The following is a 23001-nucleotide window of genomic DNA, read 5'->3' as shown; positions in this document are numbered from 1 at the left end:
TAGAATAAATATGTGCGTGGTAGACAGCAGCTGGCGCTACCTACTGCCATTTGCACCATGAAAAGCCCATCACCACACTCTGCACAGAAGTGATGGCAGGGCTCCATGCAGCGAGGAATTCCAAATCCTTTTGGGGTATGCTTGTGCGTGGGCCCATGTAGCAGCAGGAGTGGGAATCTGCTGCCACCTCTCATAAGTGCATTCATTCTACATGTGGAGAAGAGCACAAATGAGTGAACAGGGCTCAGAGGTATGCCCTGGAAGGAGATGGGGTTAGTGAGTGCCACGCCCCTCCTTCACTGCAAGTAGGCTCTGCATGCATCCACATTAGGCTTTAGTCCTTAGCTGAATTTAAGGAAGTCTCAGTTACTTGAACTATATTGTCCTATGGAGATTATTTATAGGAGCTAAATTCTGATCGCTGTTAATCTTGCTTCTCATATTCACGCACACCTACCATATAAAGAGTTACCATTTTTGCCAAGCGTGTGCAGAAGGCAGCAAGTCCAGTGGGATGAGTTTCAGAGGTGATGCCCATCATTGAAAAATAAATAAATAAATGCAGATAATGCCTATTTGATTAGCAGCATGCCAAAATGTAACTGGTGTGGCTGGATCAGCTGAGACATAGAAGTGGGAAGCAGCCAGGCATATATCTAAGGGAAAGAGAGAAGAGCTGTTGCTTTAGAAGGCAATGGTGCCTGGAAAAAAGACATAGCAGCCCAGATTGTTTTTCTATACAGGAAATGAAAAAGGATTTCCCCCAAATGAGTAAGCGCATAATGGTAAACGCATCGTTCAACATGTTGATCTGCACTGTGTTTCAGAGGCAATGCACTGTGGCTTTGCAGCATACGATGTATCTCCATAGTGGGCTTTAAAACAGCATTTGCCAATCGTTACAAGTCCCCCCACCCTGTTAACACAGGCATACGGCAAGCCCAGATGGTAGTTCTGTTCTGAGAATTACCCCACAGCCAAAGCCTACACCCGCAATGTGGTTTTGCCCTGCCTTTCAAGGGATACAGATCCGTATCCATTATACTCCTCTGCATATGTTTTTCACTTCTAATTCCCCATAGACGTGACCAAATATATCATAGTGCTGACACTTGCTGGAATGTGGCCTACAGTGCTGACAAGTTATTGTTGTAATGTAGAATGTTTGCTATTGTAGGCTGTTTGAATAAAGCCACATCCTGTCCCTCTACTCCCACTCGAGTGCCAAAAAAACCCCAAACTGCAAGAAAAATCACCATATTTCCCCTGCAAATATTTCAGCTTGTGGGCAACATGTTCTTCACAGAGGAATACATGGGGAGGATAAGGATGTTGTGGTTTCTTGGCTACTGATAAGATTACTGAGTCACAATTTAAAATAGAAACAGGACAGACATTATACAGCTGGGGACCCTGCAAAGAATCTGTACCCTTCTGTTGGGCTTTTGTGTAGGTGAACATTTTGAAACCTAGAGCCCTTCAAGCGTTTTGGAGCCTGACTGTGGGCTATTCTGGCTGGGGCTGATGGGATTTGGGAGTCCAAAACATCGGGAGGGGGGCACAAGATTGGGTAAAGCTGGTGTGAACTAGCCTGCTTCATTCCCACCAACATTTCATAGGTGAATCTTTGTGGAACCTTTGTTTTTTACTCCCAAGGAAAATGGGGTTGCCGCTATACTGACACAAAGGATTCATTGACTGATCAGCTCTCACCATCCCACTTTACAGTTACACATTTTCCTTCTCAATGTAGGGGAAGATTGAATGGTATACTTGAATAACTTACACTGTTGATGATATGTACATACGATGCCACAATATATAATTGCTGAACTAAATCTGCTAACAACTCGTGACTTTGATCCTGCGTTCTTACACTCAGTGTGTACCTGGATGAGAATTCAGTGTGCAGTGGTACCTCGGGTTAAGTACTTAATTCGTTCTGGAGGTCGAACCTGAAACTCCTGCTGCTGCTGCCGCTGGAGCACAATTGCTGTTCTCATCCTGAAGCAAAGTTCTTAACCTGAAGCACTATTTCTGGGTTAGCAGAGTCTGTAACCTGAAGCGTATGTAACCCAAGGTACCACTGTATACAGTAGGAAGAATAAAGCCAGCTCTCAAAGCAGGCGCTGACTCTGACCCATTTCTGGTCTTTGCATCTCTACAGGAATGGTTTTGTCAATAGCATTGCTCTTTACAATAGCTTAAAACGGTTTCCCCTCCCTTCTGTCTGACGAAAGGTTCAGTGTCACCTGGAAAGATGCACACTTTGGCTGCATCAGAAATTGACCCAGGAAAAAATGGCACATAGTTCCAATTTTATGTTCTTTGGTATCTTGTATTGCAGCCGCAGGCTGCATTGCCGCTGAAGGGACAATATTGTCCAAGCCTAGGCGCTGACACTCATAAACTATCTAGAAACAGAAAATGAACTCGTGGTACTTTTTTCTTCTATGACTATGTAGCTGCAAGTCAAGCAGCAAGTGTATTTAATCCAATAGCAAAGCCAGCTACTCCTATAGTAGAACTACTACCATTGAATGTTTAAAAATGCGGCTGCAGGTGGAGTTAGAAGAATAAGAGTACATTTAGGCAGCTGCCTGCTGTGCCTGAAGTACTTACATGAGACCAAGCCACTTGTGACACAACAAATTGAGCACCAGTCATGAACCATTTATTGTGCCAGCCTCTCTGACAGCCTCCATTTTTGCAGTCTTGGGCAGGCAGAAAAAGCAAGAGATCTATAGAGCCCTAATATGGGCAGGCACAACTCTAGGATTACAGTGCTCTAAATGTGGCTTCCTTTGTCATGTCTCTCATGCTGTTGGATCATCCCCCTCACTGTTGCCAAGTGGTTAAGGATGCTTTGTCCTCCTGTTTATTTCCAGGAGGAACGAGGGGCCTGTGAATGGGACCTTCTGCCAGTGGTGGTGATATTAGTGTCAGTGGCTGCCATTATAATTGCCCATGATGCACCAGAATCGCATGGTTTTGCCCCGGGGCCTTTTTGGCAATTACAGTGGTGGCCACAAGCCTATTGGCAAACCAGGTAAGGGGTCCCAGGACAGTGCCATGTCTCTTGCTTTTCCAGAGATGTTATGAAAGGCAAGGGAAACCTCTTTTCCTGTTGTTCTTTCTTCAAGCGCATGAAAAAAGAGTGGGGGGGGGAGTTCTTCGGTTTGCACAACAAAAGGAAAATAGGGATGCTTTCTTATATTCTGATTAGCTCTGTTGAATACTCAGCGCAGAAGACAGAGATAAAAGTGACACAATTTTAAACAGTTCAGCTGTTCCCAGGATGTTTGTCTAGTACATTCAAGGCCCCGACTGGCTGGTTGCCCACCCTGTGTCCTAGCCAGGGTTGTTGTTGTTCAACGGTTGTGTAGGAGGAGAGGGCGCCTTGAGATCTTCCTGCCGTGGATTGATTTGAAGCAGGTGCCTTATCGAAGCAGCCTCCATCTTATCCCACCTCCCACATACCCATCTGGAGATCAGGGTTGCTGTGGTTTTGCGTTCCTTTCCATTTGGTTCTAGAAAAATGTCCTTCATCTCTTCCCAGAGATATGGCTTGTACGTAACCGGAGGGAAATGCGGGAGCCATATCTTTATAGCAAGGTTTTACTTCCCTCCCTCCTCAGTTGTCAGCCTTGGTGCTTGGAGATTTCCTCCTAGACTTTTCTGACTGATTTATTAGCATGGCGGGGATGGGGCATAGGTTATCAACCATTATATCTTCGTGTTCTTTACTCTTTATACTCACAAAGTCAATCATATTGCAACACCGACCAACAGCCCCATCCCATTTTCCCGCCTGATGTGAAACAGGAAAGTGCTGCCGCCCTGCCAAAGCCTCGCTTGCTGGGATTGCGCAATGATGGCTTCCAGTGTGATCTCATGAGATTTGTGGAGCTCTCACAAGATCTCACTGGAAGCCACTGCCATTGCTGCTTCTTGCTCCTCCAGAGGCGGGTGCCTAGGTCTTCCAAAAGCTTTAGTTCTTCAAAGATGGGCCTTCAAAGTCTAGTCTGCTCATCTGGTGGGGCACTTCTGGTGGTTCCCCGTGCCCCTGAGGTTCAGCTGTCCTTCACTAGGGCCAAATCTTTAGCATGGCAGTCTCTGCCCTGTGCAACTCCCTGCCAGTGGAGGTTCAGCAGGGAGCTATCCCTGCCTTCTGAAAATGGCACTATTTAGGCAAGCCTTTGCAATATGGATTTCTCTTTTTAACCAGTCATATATCTACTGGTGTTTCAAATAATATTTTATGGCTATTTATGGATTGAGTTTATTATATATTTTAAATGTTGCAGATTAGAAATATTTAAATGAATGAGTGAGTAAATGAATAGTACGACTTCTAGAAGACATCTGAAGGCAGCCCTGTATAGGGAAGTTTTTAATGTTTGTTGTCTTACTGTGTTTTTATATTTTGTTGAAAGCTGCCCAGGGTGGCTGGGGCAACAAAGTTAGATGGGCAGAGTACAAATAAAATAATAAAACTATTATTATTATTATTATTATTATTATTATTATTATTATTATTATTATTAGTCTGCCTGACAGAAGATATGAATGGGATAGCACAGGCTGCCATGGTTTTGTTACTAGGCCTACTCTGGTGTCTTTAAACAGCCTGATACATGAGGTTTTTCCCCATCCCATTCTTCTCCATGCCAGAAAAAGGGGCAGGAGAGAGACCAGCTGGACTGAGTTACATTTTCAGTAGAAACAGATGTAACCTTCAATGGTGATAGAATTACAGTAAGGTCTGGGAAGGTCAGGCCCCTTTGCAGCGTTAGGGGCCTCCTGGCTTCCCTTCAGCACTCAGAGATATGCATTTTGTACAAAAAGAAGGAGCAGAAGGAAAAGAATTCTCCTTTGTTTCACCCAGACTGGTGTTCAAAGCACATGGAGCTGAGACAGGGGAAAGAACAAATTCACCCTAAGAGCTGTGTGAGGCAGAAGCAACGGGCTGAAAAGGGTAAAAGTTTCCTTCAAGTATTCAGGGCAAATAAAATCATAAATATCTAACACAAGTTACACAGGGAGAAATTGCATCCGCGTGTTTTCAAATCCTCTCAGACTAGGGGGTTTGGATGTGTACTAGACATCCACATATCAAAACTGAAGTTAGAAAATATGAATTCTGAATTTATCCCCTGCCCTCGGGCCGCTTTTTCTAAATCTTTCATTTTTGATATATCCACATTAGCTTCGTACATTTGATGTAATGTGGATTCACACATCGGTGTTCCTATAAAAATAGCTCTATCAAAATCTATAAGCCATGGCAGCTAAATGGAACCTCCATGTTCAGGGGCAGTTTAGCTCATTGATGACGGAAACTGATCAGGAAGGGCAAACAGTCTCTCATGCACAGTAGATTTTTGAGAAGATATTTATTGTGATCTTTAATGGGTGCTATGGTGTCCGTGGGCACCATGCTGGAAACCCCTGCTGTTATTGGAAACTGCTCTATCCAGGTGCTAGGGTTCAAGTCATTACTTGGGTCTTTCAAAATGATGATGTAATTAACTGTGAGTAACAGTAGGTGCCCTGGGACAGGTCCAGGGGGACAATGGGAGAGAAGACTTAAACTGGCTTCACATATTTCACACAATCAACGCTTTGCCAACTCCCCTGCCCTTGCAATCTGTTGTTCAATGCCAAGAACTAATTGCATATTTTCTTTATGGGCTGTGCACACATTTTAGCAGTCCTGTAGCATCAGCAGATATTATTGGCATCTCCATAGGGGTGCAGACTTTAATCAATATAATCTGTTACCCTAAGAGTTTCTATCCACTGCCTGCATAAGGACGGCTTAACTATTGCTGAAGCTATAATTCAAGCCAGAGCCCTTGCAGACGGCTGCTCTCTCAGGTATGACAGTGAGAGCGACGCTGAAGCAGCGACAGCTGGAGGGCACTCTCTGCAGGTTGCAAAGGCGAGTGCAGCTTCCCCAGCAGAAGTTGCACAAAGGATGAAAATGAGTTCTGCCATTCTTGGGCCAGCCCTTCATCTGGAAAGGGGTGCTTGCAAAACTTTGCAGTCAGAGAAGAGACTTTTGCTAATTTCTTCCTTCAGCATTTTCTTCATTAACATTCCAAGCTTGGGAATAATTTTAAACCATTACTGCCTGCTGGTGCTATTTTTCTAGAAAAAGAGGTACCGGAACTCGCCGTGAACACCTCCCTTGTTCTCTTAAAGTGGCAATGGTGCCCACCTGAGAGGTGCCAGAACTGAGTTCCGGCTGGGAAAAAAAGCCCTGCTGCCTGCCAGTGAAAATAATAGAGTTGCAGTGGTTTACCAGTCCCAAGATAGGCAGCTCTTAGAGACGAGTCATATTTGGTTATCTGCAAAAATAACTGTTCATCAGTTGGCTTGGTGTTTTGTGGTTTGTTTTGTTCTGCTGCTGCTGCTGCTTTTTGAGCAGTGCAGTGCGGATGTAGAAGACTTATGTGACAACAAAGAGGCACTCTGGGAAAACTAAGGCACTGGGAGAATCTGTGGCAGAGAGAAGTCCAGAACAGTGGCAAAGCTGCACGCTCCGACACGGGGGGCGGAGAGCAGGCAGGGGCATGGCTGGTGCACGTCCCAGGGGTGTGGCACACCATCCGCAGGGGTGTGGTGCGCGTTCCAGGGGCATGGTGTGAGTCCTGGGGGTGTGGTGTGCCACCTGCAGGGGCGTGCTGCCCGGGTGATGGGGGGATGCATGGCACGTGTCCGGGGGGTGGCCGCGATGGTACCCCCCCTCCCCGATGGTGCCGGGGGCGGTACACTCCCCCTGCCCCCCCTTTCCTCCACCAGTGCTCCAGAATCAGGTAGTAGCTGAAGCAAGCAAGTGGGGTGGGAAAGGGCAAGAGGCAGAGATGAGTCAGGCTGGTGAAGAGTCACAGGCATCTCCCTCTCTTGCTGCGACAAGCTCCCTCCCTCCCTGACTCCCAGAACCACAAGCGGCATGAAAAGTGCGGAGCAAAGGCAGGCTGCACGCAGAAGTAATATCCGATTGCTTGGGAAAGGCCCTGGAGAGGAGATGACATACAGTAGATGGCTTGGGGAGGTAGGAACCTTTAGTCTTGGCAACTGGTTTCATGGAGTAAGACCTACAAGGAAGGAGCTGGTGTGCTCAGTAGGCCTGACACTCAGCCAAGTCGGTGAAGATTGTATTTTTGCTAATAAAGTGTTAACACCAAATTTGACCTGTGTGATTTGCTGCCTGGCTCGCTCTGTGACAGATATCAAGTGCAGGTGGTATTGACTGGTGACAGGAACTTGTAAATATGTGCAATAGCTTGATGGAATAGGGGTGGATGGAATAGGAAAGGAGAACTGTGTATATGTTTGAAGAGGGGGATTGGGGTTAGGGTTAGAACCATATTCACTGCCAGAGCCATGAATATGCATACATATGCATTAGCTTATGCAAATGCCCCTGGATACAATTCGAGGGGAACCTTGCACATTGTGTGTGCAGAGGTGCTTCTGTACCAGGATCATTCACTCTACCTCAGCCTTCCCCAACCAAGCACCATCCAGGTATTGTTGAACTACAATCTTTTGCCATGCTGGTTGGGACTGGTGGGACTTGGAGTCCAATGACATTTGGAGGGCATCAGGTTGGGGAAGGCTGCTCTAGCTGGACTACAGCAATAATGTTTGTACTGTAAACATGCTCCAATGGCAGATACAAGTCTAGAAGATTCAAAGTGTTCTCAATGGCCCCATCTTCATCAGTAGAGAACATCTGTGTATCAGTAGCTGTGTTAATCATCTATATTTTGGGTGATCAAGTCTGTTCCTGAAATGAGTTTTATCTGGCTTCTGATAGGATGCTTTGAGGGTCTGCTGACTGAAAGATGAGATGGAAATGTTTTAGATAAATGCGCAAATAATAAATATTGTATAGTATTCATAAATGCCTGCTTCGTATCCAGGAAGCCTCTTTGGTGTTTCTCTTTTCTAGGTGCCCAGGAAATGTTGACTAGGTAACAAATCTCAGCCCGTTGTTTCTTCCCTTCCCACAGGAGCACATTTACAAGCTGATGAAGAGCGACAGCTATGCACGTTTCCTCCGTTCTAACGCTTACCAAGACTTGTTGCTGGCAAAGAAGAAGGTATCTGTCGGGAAGGACATGCTTGCATCTCTGAGCACTTCTTGACTCCTGCCTGCTGCTTGCTGCTGTGTGAACATGGAAATTAAGTTATTTGGGGGGGCTTCTTGCTGACTGAAAGCACTTCTCTCTTCCTTTCTCCTTGAAGCTCCATGTTTGGCATCCCTATAAACAGCAGTCAATGTGAGGAAGACCTACTCTGAGCATCCTCTGCGAGGATCATGTGAACTAGAAGCTGCCTGGTTCTGAGCCTGGTCATTGGGAAGGGGCAAATGGCTTGATTGCCAAAGGGTCAGGGTTCAATCCCTGGTGGGACTGGGAAAGACCCCCTTTCTGAAATCCTAGAGAGGTGTGTTGTCAGTCTCTGTGGACAATGCTGAGCTCTATGGACCAATGGTCAGACTTGGTATAAGGCAGTTTCCTAGGCTCGTACATCAATGGCGGACACTGGCCATCTGCCCGATCCTCCTTTCTCAACTCTTCTACCTCAGGGTCAAATGACAAAATACACTTGATGCACAATGCGCAGCTACATCTCTGTTTTTTCTTATTTGCAGCCATGGAGGACCCTGATGTTGCTGTTCAGCTCATCCCTCCCTAGGGCAACACAGCTATGGGGATTAGTTCAAAAGTTCCCACTGGCACTAAGTTCTCATTGCCTCCCCTCCCCACCCGTTGCAGTTCTAATATCAATCCAGCGGAGGGGCACACCTGCAATTAAGTAAGGGGAGGACACCTGGAGACACAGCTGCATGCTAAGGAGAAGGTGTAATGTGTAGTTTGACCCTAAGGACCTTTAACTGGAGATGTGAGAGCTTGACCCTGGGACCTAGCATGGGATCCACTGTGGAGTTACAGGTCCTCCACAAGGATCTCTCAAACTAAACATAAGGCATTAAAATCCCATTCTAAACAACCTTCAGGACAAATATGTGATCTTGTGTAACATTACCTATGAATATCTTTATTTTTCATAACCATGGCAGTAACTAATGACTGGGAAAAGTAGCACAAACCCTCTTCCATATAGTGTATTATGTCAAGCCTTGTAGCTTCTCGTAAGGGATGCCTTGCATGGAGACTTCGTCATGATTTCTTATCAGCTCCCCGCCCCTCCTGTTTTACCTGCACTTTCCTGTATGTGGTTTCTCCCCTCCCACTTTTTTCCATTTAATTTTAAACTAATTACAGTAAGACTGGGAACTCCTCAAAAGCGGCACACCTTTCCATTCCTTTCTGCCTTTTTGGCATCTGCATGCCCATTATCAGCAATATGTTTTCCATCCAGGTCAAAATAATAAAGGGTTTCTTGTTGCGCTGATAATCACCTGATTATCCAGGCAAGGAAGAATGGTGGGGAACAGAGGTAGTTTTATCTCCATTTGTGGCTGTGTTTAAACGTCTTTCAGAAGCTCCTCCACCTAGAACCATGTTGGATAGACATATGAGAGAATTCCCCACTTCTCTCATTCGCCTTTGACCTTCAAGACACTGTGCAGAGTTTTCCCAGCTTCTGCAGCTTGGGTTTACTGCCATTTCCTATTGCTTTGCTCTTTGCTGTCTCCATCCTGCTGGGGCTTCCATATGCTGCCAAATTAAAGTTAGCCTCCACTGCAGCTCCAATGTGCCCTCGATGATTAGAATGGATTTCCCACAATCCAGCAGTCCCTTCTGTGTTCAGGAGCTCAGAGGCACAGCTGGAGTTACTGAGCAAAGCCTTCGCACTTCTGTTAGTGTGGCGGCGGCCCCTCATGCACTGTGGAGACAACTAGATTGGATCGAATGTGTTGGAACAATTGGGTGAAAACTGTTGTACTCTGAAGCAGCCTTCACTTAGCTCCAAGAGTGTGCCAGGTATTTTCCAGAACCATATTTTCCATGCTGTCTGCCATTGCGAAGGCTGTATAGAGGCAACAGACCAAATAAGAGGTTCTCTTATACCAGACATTGACTTCAGGCAGGTTTTAGTGGCATAAGTTGAAATGGGGAAATGCAGGTACTGTGGTAAGGTCCTATTTGCTCTGTGTGGTTTTCTTGTTTCTCTTCAGACTGGTGGGTTGCTGCCACACATGGACTGTGGGCTTGATGGGTTACTGTTTCAAGAGGCCTTCTTTAAAGTACACCTTCCTTTTAGTGTATGCTTCAGGGTGCAAAGTGACTACCTATGAGCATCGTTCTGCTGCTTCTGTTGGAATCTTGTCAGATGGTGCAAAGCATCAGATTTTATTTAAGGTATACATGTAGTCCTAGTCTGGATCTTCAACTGGTGCCACAGATTCCTCTAGTAGTCTGGTCCCAGAAGGGGTAGCCTTCTTAAATAACTGAACTGTGGGTGCTGGGTGATCAATCACCTGTAGTGGTTTCCTTTTTCTTTTTTCAGATGTAGGGTTTTGTACCCAAGTGCTTTCAGGGGATCAAGTAACTGAAGTACAGTTGGTTGGTTGGTTGGTTGGTTGGTTTGCTTGCTTGCTTTGTTTTTTAAAGAAAATGAAATAATTAATGGGATTGTAAGAGGTTGTTTCAGGAGGATGTAAGCTTTGCTGGAGTTCTGTTTCAATTTCAAAACTAGAAAGGGTATATAAGCTTCGCTGCTGCAGAAGGACAGCAAAAAGTGTTTAGTCACTTAAAAAAACAAGAGTCCAAAACAGCTTTGGAAACAAAGTGAGCTCTGAAAAGCAAAGCATCCCAAAGGAAAGCTATAAGGACGTGTTGATGCAAAGTGTGCTTCAGCTGAAAGGCACAGGGGCACAACCCCATCTCTGAGTCCTGACTGACTGGGAAGATGGTTGGATGCGACACTGGGAGGCAGCATTAACTGAGCTACCTCACAGCTGTTAGGGCAATGCCTGCCTACTGCTCCCTAAGAGTTGATGAGGGAAACATCTAATGCAGGCATGTCAAAAGTCCATTTCGGGGGCCTAATCCAGCCCACCGGTCAACAACTCCAGCTCCAACTCTAAAAAAGCTCAAAAACTTCAATCCTAAAAAAATCAATCCTAAAAAGCTCAACAACTTTTGGTTGGCCCTTTGGTCGGCCCCCACGGCCCTTCATTTCATCAAATCTGGCCCTCTTTGAAAAATGTTTGGACACCACTGACTAATGTATATTTTTAAGAGTGAGAGTACAGTGTACCTCTTGTTTTAATCCATCAGCAGGCAAGGAACTATAGTCATTACCTCTTATTTCAAACTTCATGGTAAAATAACACTATTTCATTGTCCCATGATAACAACCATTGATCATATCATTTTTCATCCCTCTATCTAAATTTGAATGTTTGGTAAAGGTAAAAGGACCCCTGAGCTTTAGGTCCAGTCGTGGCCGACTCTGGGGTTGCGGTGCTCATCTCGCTTTACCGGCCTAGGGAGCTGGCGTACAGCTTCCAGGTCATGTGGTCAGCATGACTAAGCCGCTTCTGGCAGTGCACGGAAACAACATTTACCTTCCTGCTGAAGCGGTACCTATTTATCTACTTGCACTTTGACGTGCTTTCAAACTGCTAGGTTGGCAGGAGCAGGGACCGAGCAATGGGAGCTCACCCCGTTGCGGGGATTCGAACTGCTGACCTTCTGATCGGCAAGCCCTAGGCTCTGTGAATGTTTGTTAGTATCAGCTAAATTTGCTCTGATGGGTTTTAGGTTAGCCCCATGGGGGGTTTCATTGCTGTTGTAACCTAAGTCTAAGGCTGCATCCACACCATACATTTAAAGCACATGGCTTTCCCCAAACAATCCTGGGAACTGTAGTTCATTCTCACAGAACTACAGTTCTTTTTATATATATAAAAAATTGTGCTAAGAGTTTTCATAAGACATTACAATAAAAAACAAACTAATCTAAACAAAAAGAAGATGAAGAAAAGAAAAATACAAAGTCCTCTCTCATGGGTAGATCTTTAACCCTTGTCTCACAAAGAAAGAGGTGGGCCCTCCCATTTCTCACCTGGGAGCTCCCCTTTCTCTTCCCCTTCCACTCTGGAAGAGCTTCCCTGCCTCTCACACAAGGTCCTTCATCAGCCAGCCATCACCTTCACCTGCATCAAATCCCCTCATTGGCCCAGAGAATAACAACAGCAACAACTAGAACAAAACAATACAGAAGCAAGAGCAAAGCAAAAAAGGGAAAGTAACAAAGATAGAAGTAATACAGGAATGAGAAAGCAATACAAGAATAAAAAAGGAAGATCAGGAAGAAGAGAAAAATGAAAAATAAATAAAAAAGGACTTCCAACTATCCGTCTGTCAATTGTACATACAAGAGTTCTTTAAAGTATTCAAAATGTTTACCCCAGGGTGGTATCCAGCTGTTCCTCCTTCTGCTAGGTGATGTTTTTCCCAGTCTTCAACTCCTGGCGTCTCAAGTACAGAATTACAATTCTCAGCACTGCTAAGAAACTACAGTTCCCAAGATTCGGCTGGGGGGGGGGAGTCATGTACTTCAAATATATGGTGCATATGCAGCCTATCATTAAGCTGAATGGGGTGGCTGCCTCCAGCAGTTGAATTTGGTTGTCCTGGAAAGGCAGCAAACGGATAAATAAAATAGCTTTTATTGTTGTGTTTTAATGCCAGGTAGTGGGAGAGGGGAGTTGTGAGGTTTTCTGCATCAGGCACCAAAATAACTTGGCCAGCCTCTGGAGTCCTGTGCACCTTAAGCTGGGAAGGGGCATTTGCTGCTCTGCAGCAAAATGACTTGGATGTGAAATCCCCTGCAGGAATGACACATCCTGGCACTAGGTCTTGTATTCAAAGAACTGGCTATTTGGGGGTTGGAGTAGGAGCAATCAGGTCGTGTGGCTAAAGCAAAGCCAGGGGAAAGAATGCAGATACGGTAAACTTATGGACCCACATTTTCTCATCCCCTTGCAGCTAACTGGAATGAGCGCTTTCCTTATCAAAGCATTTTTACTTTACATAGCTATGCCCAACTCTTTGCTACAACAATGGGTTGATTTGTTCTCTTGTGGCAACTGCCCTCCCCCCACAACCCTTTTTTTTTTTGTTTTTGCATGTTTGAAAACTGCATAAGCGAGCCCCTGCATATTTGTATGTGCTGAATTCTGCATTTACAGAACTTAATGAGTGGAAATGTTAACATGCTGCCGCAGACAGAATGGTTAGGTTTGTAATTATTTGCCGTGCTTTAAGAGAGGGACACACAGAACGCTCCAATTAAATTCATCAGGGTTTATGAAACTGTCCCCAGGATGTTCACTTTTCAGTGGACTCAAGCAAGCAACAAAGATCTAGCCTCCCACAAGTTATCATCTGAGCATACTTCGTTAGGCAGGAATACTGTTGATAACAAAATGCACACTTCCTTTTTTGATCTGTGTCAATCTATTTGTCATACTTGCAGTGCGATGCTATGCATACTTACGTGGAATTTATGTTCCCCTATGTTCTAGCAAGTGTGTTTAGGATTGTGGCCTCAGAATAGCCTCGCTCAGGCGTGTTGCCTTAGCAGGGAATGTCAACATGAGCAGGGAGGTGTGGGAGCTTGCATGTTCACCCCACCCCTAAGGCCCCCACATGCATCAGCTCCACTTACTCCACCCACTACCTTCCCACAATGCATTCGGAGTCCTATTCATGAACAAGCACTCTGATAGCAGAGGGGCTTCCTGATTGCAGGAAGGCATCTAAAAACATATTTAGTCTAGCATGCCTGGAAACCCCTTCCAGACTTTCCTGCTCAGTTTAGGAAGGTTGGGGTAGGGCAGGACATTGGGGAATTGCCCTGCCTGAATGCCCCTTACTTGTATTGGCATTTCCTGTTCAGGCATAATGCCTAAGCAAGGCTTACGTCTATAGTACCTGTCCATTTTCAGAATGCTTGATGTGCAATATTTCAGCCATCCTCACAAGAACCCGGTAAGGTAGGCCAGAATTATTGTTCCCATGCTTCAGATGGAAAGAGGAGATACTGGTGAGGAAACCCACTGTTTGCCTAATGCCAGCTAATAATTCTGTGTCTCAGTTTGAACTGGAAATGTCAGAACACACGCCCTTTGCTGCATCATTACATCAGCTCTGAACTGATTTGGTCTCAATCTCTTTCAGCACAAGAAAAGGCATATAATAGGTTGTATTCATTGCTGTCCCCCCTTGAACTGATGGAAGGTTATTTGACGCAGCAGAGGCTTCGGTCAGCACAACAGGAAGGAAAACAATTTTCACCACTTCCCTCTCCCCCTGCAGACTGTGCACGCCCCCACCCCCCAAAAAATCTGCTCCAGATGGTTAGGAGCAGTGTTGTGGGGCAGAGGGGTTTTTGGTTTTGCAAAAAATTCAATTTTATACATTCATAACAATGGATTAATGCAAAGTGCAAATAAACATTAGGCAGGTTTTTAACTTTGTTTACTAAATACCTGTAAAATAAACCAACTACATTAAATAGCTCTCTGGGGCATCATATACAGTGGCGTAGCGTGGGGGGTGCAGGGGGGGCCGGCCGCACCGGGCGCAACATGGGGGGGGCGCTCGCACTCGCAGCTCTCTGCCCCTAGGGCAGAGGGGGCGCAAATTACTTGCCTTGCCCCGGGTGCTGACAACCCACGCTACGCCACTGATCATATAGTATTCTGTTGCAACCTGAACATTTCCCAATGAACATTTTCTGATGCAAATTACCTTAATCTGCATAGGAAAGTTTTCTAGACAACTTTCCCAGAAAACCCACATCCCTGTTTGGGGGACGCTTTGGTACAAGCCTGGGAGGTGGCACAAGATGCTGCAGGGAGAAGAGGGAATTAGCCAAAATAAGCTCCCTCCTTATTTTGGAAATCTCCTGTTTCATCATCTCCTATTAAACACCATTGGGTGCAACCCATTCAGGGATCTAGAACCAGCTGTGGTTTAATGCAGTTCTATTCATTTCCCAAAATCTATACTTAGCTGCCTAATGCGTAGTCAGGCCATCCAACTCAGTGTTATCCTCACTGAGGGGCAGCAGTTCTCCAGAGATTCAGGCAGGAGTCTTTCCAAGGCCTTCCTGGAGATGCCAAGGACTGAACCTGTTTCCTTCTTAATTCAAAGCATGTGCTCTATCACTGAATGATAGCCCCTCTCCACTGTGCTATGTTGGCCCAAATAAGAAGGCCAAGAGACATCCCTTCGGTTCACCAGGGCCCAGATAAGCATCATTGCACAACTTGAGCTGTGCACATCATCCACAAGGCTATGGGCTGCAATTTCAGGACCCTGCTTTCAGATGCAGGGTCTTTCTGAACCGGTGTTTTGCAACAAGTGTTAAAATAGTATATGGAACGCCTTTAGTCTCCCAAAGCAAGACACTTCAGAAAGCCTTGGAAGAAAATCTGTATATTTTAAGATTCTCTGATCCCAAACCTCAGCTTTTCTTAATTACGGATACCTAGAGGTCCCACTTGCAAAGAAGAAGCTTTTCTTTTAAAAAAAGTCTTGCTCTACTCTTTGATGCTGAATGCAAGGCAATTTGAAGACCATTCAGAAAAGGTTAAGAGTTCAATTCCTCACCATCGAGGCCTAAAATATTTTATTTACAGACATCTTTTCTAATAATTGCTGTGCTAAACTACCAATGCAAAGGTCATCTCAATGCATTCTTTAATTGAGCATTTAATCTCAAGCGCCAGAAATTTTGCCATTAAGATTCTATTTTGATGTACATGGAAAACTACCAGAACCAGATGAAAAGAAGTTGAAGGAAAGGCCTTAGTTCAGGGGTGGAGCATCTGCATAGCAGTAGACACAAGCCCCAGCATATACAGATGATACTCCACTTAAATGGTCAGGCTGCTTCCTATGTAGCACAACCCTAAGAAACCTTTATACTGAAGCATCTTGATTTTTTCTTGTGCTCATAAGTTTTGCTGGTGTTGACAGCAGTTCCCATTTTTTCTCCTTGCTTCTTATGATATGTTTTGACCCGAAAGATGTGTTTCTTCCTGTTTGTATGGCTGGCTGCATGTTAATGCCTAGTATCTGATTAATCCCTGCACTCCAGGCATGGCAAACCTGTGACCTTTTGAGATGTCATTGGATTCCAGCTCCTGTCTTCCTCAGTCAGTATGGCCAAAGGTCAGGGATGTTGGGAGTTATAGTCCAACAACGTCTGGAGGGCCAAAGGTTTCCCATCCCTGACATAAAGGGTTCACCAGATTCTCCCTTGCCTGCTCCTACAGACTAGTATTAAACCCATCAGCCCCAGCCACCATCTGGAGGGCCAGAGCTTCCTCATCCCTATTCTAGGCAGATTCTTGAAGCGATCTTTTATCACCCGCTTTCACTTCTCTTCCATCTGCTCGTAGATCTGATCTGTAAGTCACAAGCGCTGATTTTATCTTTTGTATTCCGGAGGAGTAGAATTGGTTGTGCTAAAAGAATGAAGAGAGTTTTCCAAAGAACTTGACCCTTTGCCATCACTCTTCTCACTTCCACGCCCCCATGCAGCACCAACTGACAGGAAGTTTTCAGTTACGGAAACATTCACTTGCAAAGCAGAGTGTTTAGTAAGGTAAAGGTAAAGGTACCCCTGCCCGTACGGGCCAGTCTTGACAGACTCTAGGGTCATCTCACTCTAGAGGCCGGGAGCCAGCGCTGTCCGCAGACACTTCCGGGTCACATGGCCAGCGTGATGAAGCTGCTCCGGCGAACCGGCACCAGAGCAGCACACGGAACGCCGTTTACCTTCCCGCTAGAAAGCGGTACCTATTTAGCACTTAATTGTGCTTTCGAACTGCTAGGTGGGCAGGAGCTGGGACTGAACGACGGGAGCTCACCCCGCCACGGGAATTCGAACCGCCGACCATGCGATCGGCAAGTCCTAGGCGCTGAGGTTTTACCCACAGCGCGACCCATGTCCCCCAGAGTGTTTAGTACCATTATGCAAAGCCCTGCTCTTTAGGTAACTTCCCAATGTTCCTAACTCCCTTCAGCAAAAGTGTCCTTTTGCTAGAAAGGATTTCCCTTTCTTCCTTTGCTTAGAAGGGTGGTAGGTCTGCTGTTTTTCTCTGATTTCTTGACCCTTCATTTTAAAAGAAAGTGCAGATTTAATAAAACCACCAAACACGTTCATAATCCCATGTCTCTTGTTACTTCCCAACCACAAGTGAACTGGAGGTAAGGTAGTCCCCCCCCCATGATGTGCTGATGGTTCCCCCCCCATACCATTTAATCCCTTTATTCAACAAAATGGCAGGCTTGCTAGCAAAATTACCTCTTCTTCCATAGTTCCTAGGATTTGTCCTATGCCAAATGAATCACGTCACTTTGGAGAACAGCAACATACCCAAAATGTTGGTGGCTTTCTTGTTATAATGAAATTATATTATTTATATGCTCTAGCAGATAATTAGTTTTTTCAACAACCACCACCACCACATCATAGTCTCATCCTGGTGCCTCCCCCCGCCCCCAAAGCATGTACAGAAGCTGGCCAATCGTGGTGGCTGAGACTTTCTACCAACACTGGCAATGGGATGGCATCAACCCAACACACCTGAGGGCAGCAGGGCAAGCCAAGTGACAGACAGCTATGTCTCCCAACATCTTGCTGCTGCTCTCCATCCGCTACCCCCCACTTTTGCTGTCTATTGGCAGGGTTGGCCCTGGTCTCATCCTTGCTCCCTTACATCTGCATATTTTAGGATAAAATAAATTGGTGGTGGACAGTCCTATTTATTATGGAAACTTGCCTACCATTACTGTCCTTCTCACTTAAGAGATTACTGATAAACCTGCAAGGAACCCTAGGGTTCCTCATAGCACAGTCTAAAAACCACTGTGCTATAGCCATTGTATATGTTGCGTCTCACCTGTGTGTAGAGCTATACAACAGCATAATAAAGCTATAAGTAAGTCAGTCTTGAATGATATGGGCCCTGATCCAGTCACGAGTGGTTCATGGTTCTGTAAGACAATGCATCAGCATTCAAATTAAAAGACATCCAACATGCAGGGTGAGGAGAGCAAGTGTGTTTCCATGGGTGGCTCCTTCATGTTGGGTAGGGGCAATGACTGTTTTTAGTACCATATTGGTTCATTTTATAAAACCAATTAGCCTATCCTGAATGGTAGGAAACCACCGTGTGCTGATTGGGAAAGTTTAGGCTCTATCCTGAACCACAGAAGGGAAAGCTCAGGGATTGATTGATTGATTGATTGATTGATTGATTGAATTATTGAAAAGACAGATGCAGAGTGCAGCATTATGTATCTTTCTCTTGAGCTATGTAAGTTTGGACTAGATCTGCATTTTAAGCACAGAGCACAGGATACTTCCCAATGGGAGAAGCTACCAGAATATTACAATACAAAAGTTAGTTGCTTTGCTCTTGCAAATTGTAGCTGCCATGTTTTGAGATGTTTTATCTTTCTTCTTTTCTTTTGCTAATGTTTTTAGATCAAAATTTAAGCTGAAGGGATTCTTTTCTTTTCTTTTCTTTTCTTTTTCAGTAGTTTTCCCTTCCTAACTTTTTTTTCCCCTTCTAAAGCCCGAGAATGAGCAAGGTCGTAGAACTTCTCTAGAAAAGTTCACTCGCAGCGTGGTAAGTTCATTTTGCTTTTGCTTTTCTTTCTTTTCCCCACCTTCTCTTCAGCATTTTCTTTGATTTCAGAAATTATTTTATTAAATTTTATAACAACTCCTGTGTAGTTTACTCCTGTACAATAAAAAGGTAGGATTTCATGACATGCAGATTTCGGCCAGTGAAGGTACCCCAGTCTAACATAAGCAGAATGCTCCCCACAAGGCTATAGGTTTAAGAGATGTTTAATGAACTTGTTTCAAACCAGTTGCCCAATAATGGACAACTTACAATTTTAATTCATAAAAGTGTATGCAGATTCTGAACTCAGGCCCAAAAATCCATTACAGTTCTGTTGATCTAACATGGGCCTCTAAAATATCTTGGAACGGTCAGCTTTGATTGAATAATGTCAGCTATCCTATGCAAAGATGCGTGAGACTAGTTCCATGAGCCTGATAGTATTTCATTAAAAAGTACTTTTTCCTCATGCAGCAGCACATGGCAAATTGCTTTTGAAACGGAAGAGAGCTTCAAAAGTAATTTGTGATGTGCCTTTAATGGTTGGCAATTCAAAGAAAAAGAAGAGGACAAAACAGTGGCGTAGCGTGGGGGGTGCAGGGGGGGCCGGCCGCACCGGGCGCAACATCTGGGGGTTAGGGTTAGGGGCGCAAATCCACGGGTTAGGGGGCGCAAATTACTTGCCTTGCCCCGGGTGCTGACAACCCACGCTACGCCACTGGGACAAAAGAAACCCAGTCTAGCAAAAGTGTGAGCTTAAGCTGCTCTTTGAACCTGGCTGTAGAAGAGAATGTATAACATTTCCTCAACCATTCATGAGAACCATAAGAAGAGCCCTGCAGGATTCAACCAAAGGCCTACCTTGTCCGACATTCTGTGACCAACCACAAGCTTCTGAGCACGATAGCCTTCTCCTGCTGTCATTCCCCAGAAACAGATACTCATGCTTGCCTCTGATCCTGTAGCATACAGCCATCATGACTAGTAGCCAACAACAAACTTATCCTCCATGTAATCCCCTTCCAAAGGCATCTAAGCTAGAGGCTACTAAGTCTTCTCTTTTCAGTCACCTAAGTGGAAGACACTAGCAGAGGTGGATCTTGAGGTCAAGTCTGAATCTTCTTTCATTCATACCAGCAACCACTAATTTCCTTTCAACTTTTCTGACCACATGGGCTTCATACTCAGATATGAATGCATGAATGGGGGGGGGAAGCAAAGTGGGAACCTGTGCCAAGTTCCTATTGCTGTTACACAATTTCACTGCCTGGATATTATTCTATGGAGAAGTCCTCGCCACATTATGAATCACAGAGGACTTAACAGCAACCCCACATCTGTTTTCAATTTAGGCTACACATACTGTTTCCCATTTCCCCAAACAGTAGAAAGTTCCAGGGACAGCTGCTGTAGTATCGTATTCTTTAAAAGGGAGAGAATGCTGGAGGTGATTGTCGATTTCTGAACTATGTGTTTATTTACAAATACACCATCTGACTGTGGAGGAAGTAGATAAGCACCCAGACAGCTAGAGCAAGCCTTTAAACCAGCTTCAGTTTCCCAAAAGCAAATAGCAGGCCTTGAAAACCCACCAGCCAGTTGCAGAGATACTCAGAGGAATTTTATCTCCACTATCTGCATCCTAGCTGCCTCACTTCCCAGTCCCCTTGCAAGCAAGTGACGTGTGTCCTTGCTAGTAATCAACCACCCAAAGCCATTGAAGAAACATCTTGTAAGTCATTACTCTCCATACAGGAAAAATATTTAGCTGTGAGCTAAATAGGGGGAAATAATTTTCTGATTTGATAGCCATTACAGTTACAGCTGTGTTCTTTCATTGCCAGATTTCCCTTGAAATTAGCAAAGATGATGCAGCTGAACGATAACTAAAAACATTTGTACTCCTTTGGTTCTCTTTGGTGCCCTAGTGGGCTTCTGCCTGCTTCTAACTTGCCTTCACGATCCTCTCCCTCATTTGCCCACATGGCTGCTCAGCCCATTGGCTGTGGAGATGTACAGTATGTGGCCTTGTTTGCACCTACCCAGGATGTCCTTAGGCAGCACCACAAAATCATTGCTAACCTCAAAGGGGTCCCCAAGGCCAGTCTCATTAAATGGCAGCTTGGGGCAAATGAAGCTGACGGCAGTGAAGACAACGAAGAAAGAGTCCTGAGAAGAACACACCAAAATATGGAAAACACTTTTCAATACACTTTTGGAAGCATGAATAAGGCAAGCAGTTCCAGCTTAGCCCTCATTGCTTTCTAATTGCATATGCCACCATGTGAATCAGGGAGGAGGAAGCTGTGGCCCCCCGGATGTTGCTGCTCTACATCTTCCCTAACCATCAGCCATGCTGGCTGTCTTAACAAGGTTTCCATCCCAGATGTAGAATAATGGATAAGGCTCCCTACTTGCTTTTGCTTCTCCTTTAATTGTTTAGATTCCCTCCCTTTGTACTTCTACTGAGAACAGAACTGCACGATATATGTTGTTCCTTTAAAAAAAAAAAATAGTTGCTCTCCCGCACATCCCAACCCCTTTTGTGTCATACAGCCACTGAGGTTGCCATTTGAAGGGAAAGGTTGGTATGGGAAGAATGTGACTTCTGCTTTCCTGCTGAAAAATCACACATACCCTGAAGTTGTTCCTACGCTTGACGGAGAAAATATATGTCTGTCTTCCCCTTCAAATCTCAGCTTCAGTGGATAACAGTGTGCAAAAGAAACAAGTAGAAATGGCCACAGTGAATCTGTTCCATGAGATTTGAGCTTGGCTGTCTTTCTCTTAATAGAAGTCCTCTGCACTGTTCTTTAGTGTGGAACGTCCGTGGTTCAGGCAGGTGACCCTTTGGATTCTTGCCTTTTCTTTCTTCAGCTAGCTTTTAATGCATCTTCGATTTCCACCACAGCAAAGAAGCAGATTCAGAAATGGGTTCCAGAAACCAAACTGCTTTTCATGCACGCACAGAAGAAAAGAGTATTTTTTTCTAAGCTCGGTTGGTACTATAGTGACTATGCAAAAACATAGACGCTAAATCAGAACAAAGACCTATCTAGTCCAGAATCCCACTGCCCACAGTGGCCAACGAAAGCCTACAGGAAGCCCTTGAACAGGACGTGTAGTTTATCCTATTGTCTATCCTGAATCTTCTAGCATACAGGTTAATTGGATGACCTCATGTTATAGTATTACGGGGGGGACAGGACTCCCTAGCCATGTTCTCTGTACCATGCATAATTTTTTGCACCACTCTCATCTCCCCTCCTGACCTTTTTTTTTACCAAGACTAAGATGGCCCATCTCTTTCCTCCTTGATAATTGCCCTTTGGTTGACCCGTGATGGCAGTGTAAGCAGAAAGGGGTACCTTTATGCTTCTGTATCCTACACTGGGGAAATCCCACTGGAGGCTTCTCTGAGAAGCTGTTTCGGCATCCCATGTGCTGAGGACCCCAGGAAATGGTGCCCAAGTCCTTAGTTCAAATGTCAGTCACTCTGGACTGGGATACTGCCCAGACTCTTGTCTCTCCTACACAGAATATGTGAGGTTTCTTACTTTCTCTCTCTGATCCTGCATGTTGAAGGGACAAATGCCTCCTACAGCCAAAACACATTTTGCAAGGATTAGCTTTTCTTTTCTAATGAACCACTGCCAGCGCCTCACCATGGCTGAAGGGCATTTAAAACTAAATAGCTCTATCTTGTTTAAGAACCATTGCTGGCTCCTAAGAAAGGCTTTGAATGTTTGCTCACTAGGAAAGCTTCCCAAACGGCATGAAACAGACTCATGTACACTCGATTGCTTTGAATGCAAAAAGGAATGTACTAAATGGTGTCTTTCAGTTTTTCTGTTATTTTATATATGCAGGGTAATGGATTTTCAAATCAGTAGTGGGTGCATATAATCAGGACTGGAGGAAAGTGCTGAAGGCTCTTTAGTATTAATATTCTCTTTACTGACCCTAGTGAGTTTGAGGAATCACACCTGACATGCAGTTAACACACAGCAGTTCATTTAATTGGGGTGGTGGAGCGGGAGCTGGGGAAACAGGGGAAACTGCAGCTTCCTTGGGGTGTCACAAAAGATCTGGGCCCAAAGTACAACAGCGCAGGCTTCTACATTTACTGGCCAACAGGAGGCCTGCACAGTTTCCAGACTGTGCTTCGCCTTCTTCTCAGGGTCTTTCCCACAGAACTACCTTGCCTAGCAACAATCCCAGGGCTACCTGTTTCCAAATCACTAGACTGACTCTTCTTCATCTCCAAGTCCCCACTGGGGCTTCCCCAGGCCCCACAGAGCTGCTGTCAGGCTGCAGTCCTTTTTCTGTCTTTCTCTGCTTTCCCACCTTCTAGGTCA

General features: G+C 45.0%; 1 protein-coding gene across 7 annotated transcripts in view; it reads left to right on the top strand.

The window, feature by feature from the left end:
- Positions 1-23001, top strand: part of RGS6 (regulator of G protein signaling 6) — a 223846-nt gene that overhangs the window by 190099 nt on the left and 10746 nt on the right. For 4 of the 7 annotated variants that reach the window (XR_014005858.1, XM_081186289.1, XM_081186292.1 and 1 more), the window contains 2 exons: positions 8025-8114; positions 18590-18643. Coding sequence is in view for 5 of the 7 variants with exons in the window: in XM_081186289.1 (XP_081042415.1) it covers positions 8025-8114; positions 18590-18643 (144 nt within the window). In the remaining 2 variants the exon portion in view is untranslated. Of the gene's footprint in view, positions 1-8024; positions 8115-18589; positions 19213-23001 lie in introns of those variants that run through there. The other 3 variants (XR_014005857.1, XM_081186290.1, XM_081186288.1) reach the window with 2 other exon arrangements.

Source organism: Podarcis bocagei (assembly GCF_964188305.1).
Source record: "Podarcis bocagei genome assembly, chromosome: 1".
NCBI classification, from domain to species: Eukaryota; Metazoa; Chordata; class Lepidosauria; order Squamata; family Lacertidae; genus Podarcis; species Podarcis bocagei.
Note: the sequence above shows the minus strand (reverse complement) of the source record. Positions and strands in the feature narration are given on the sequence as shown.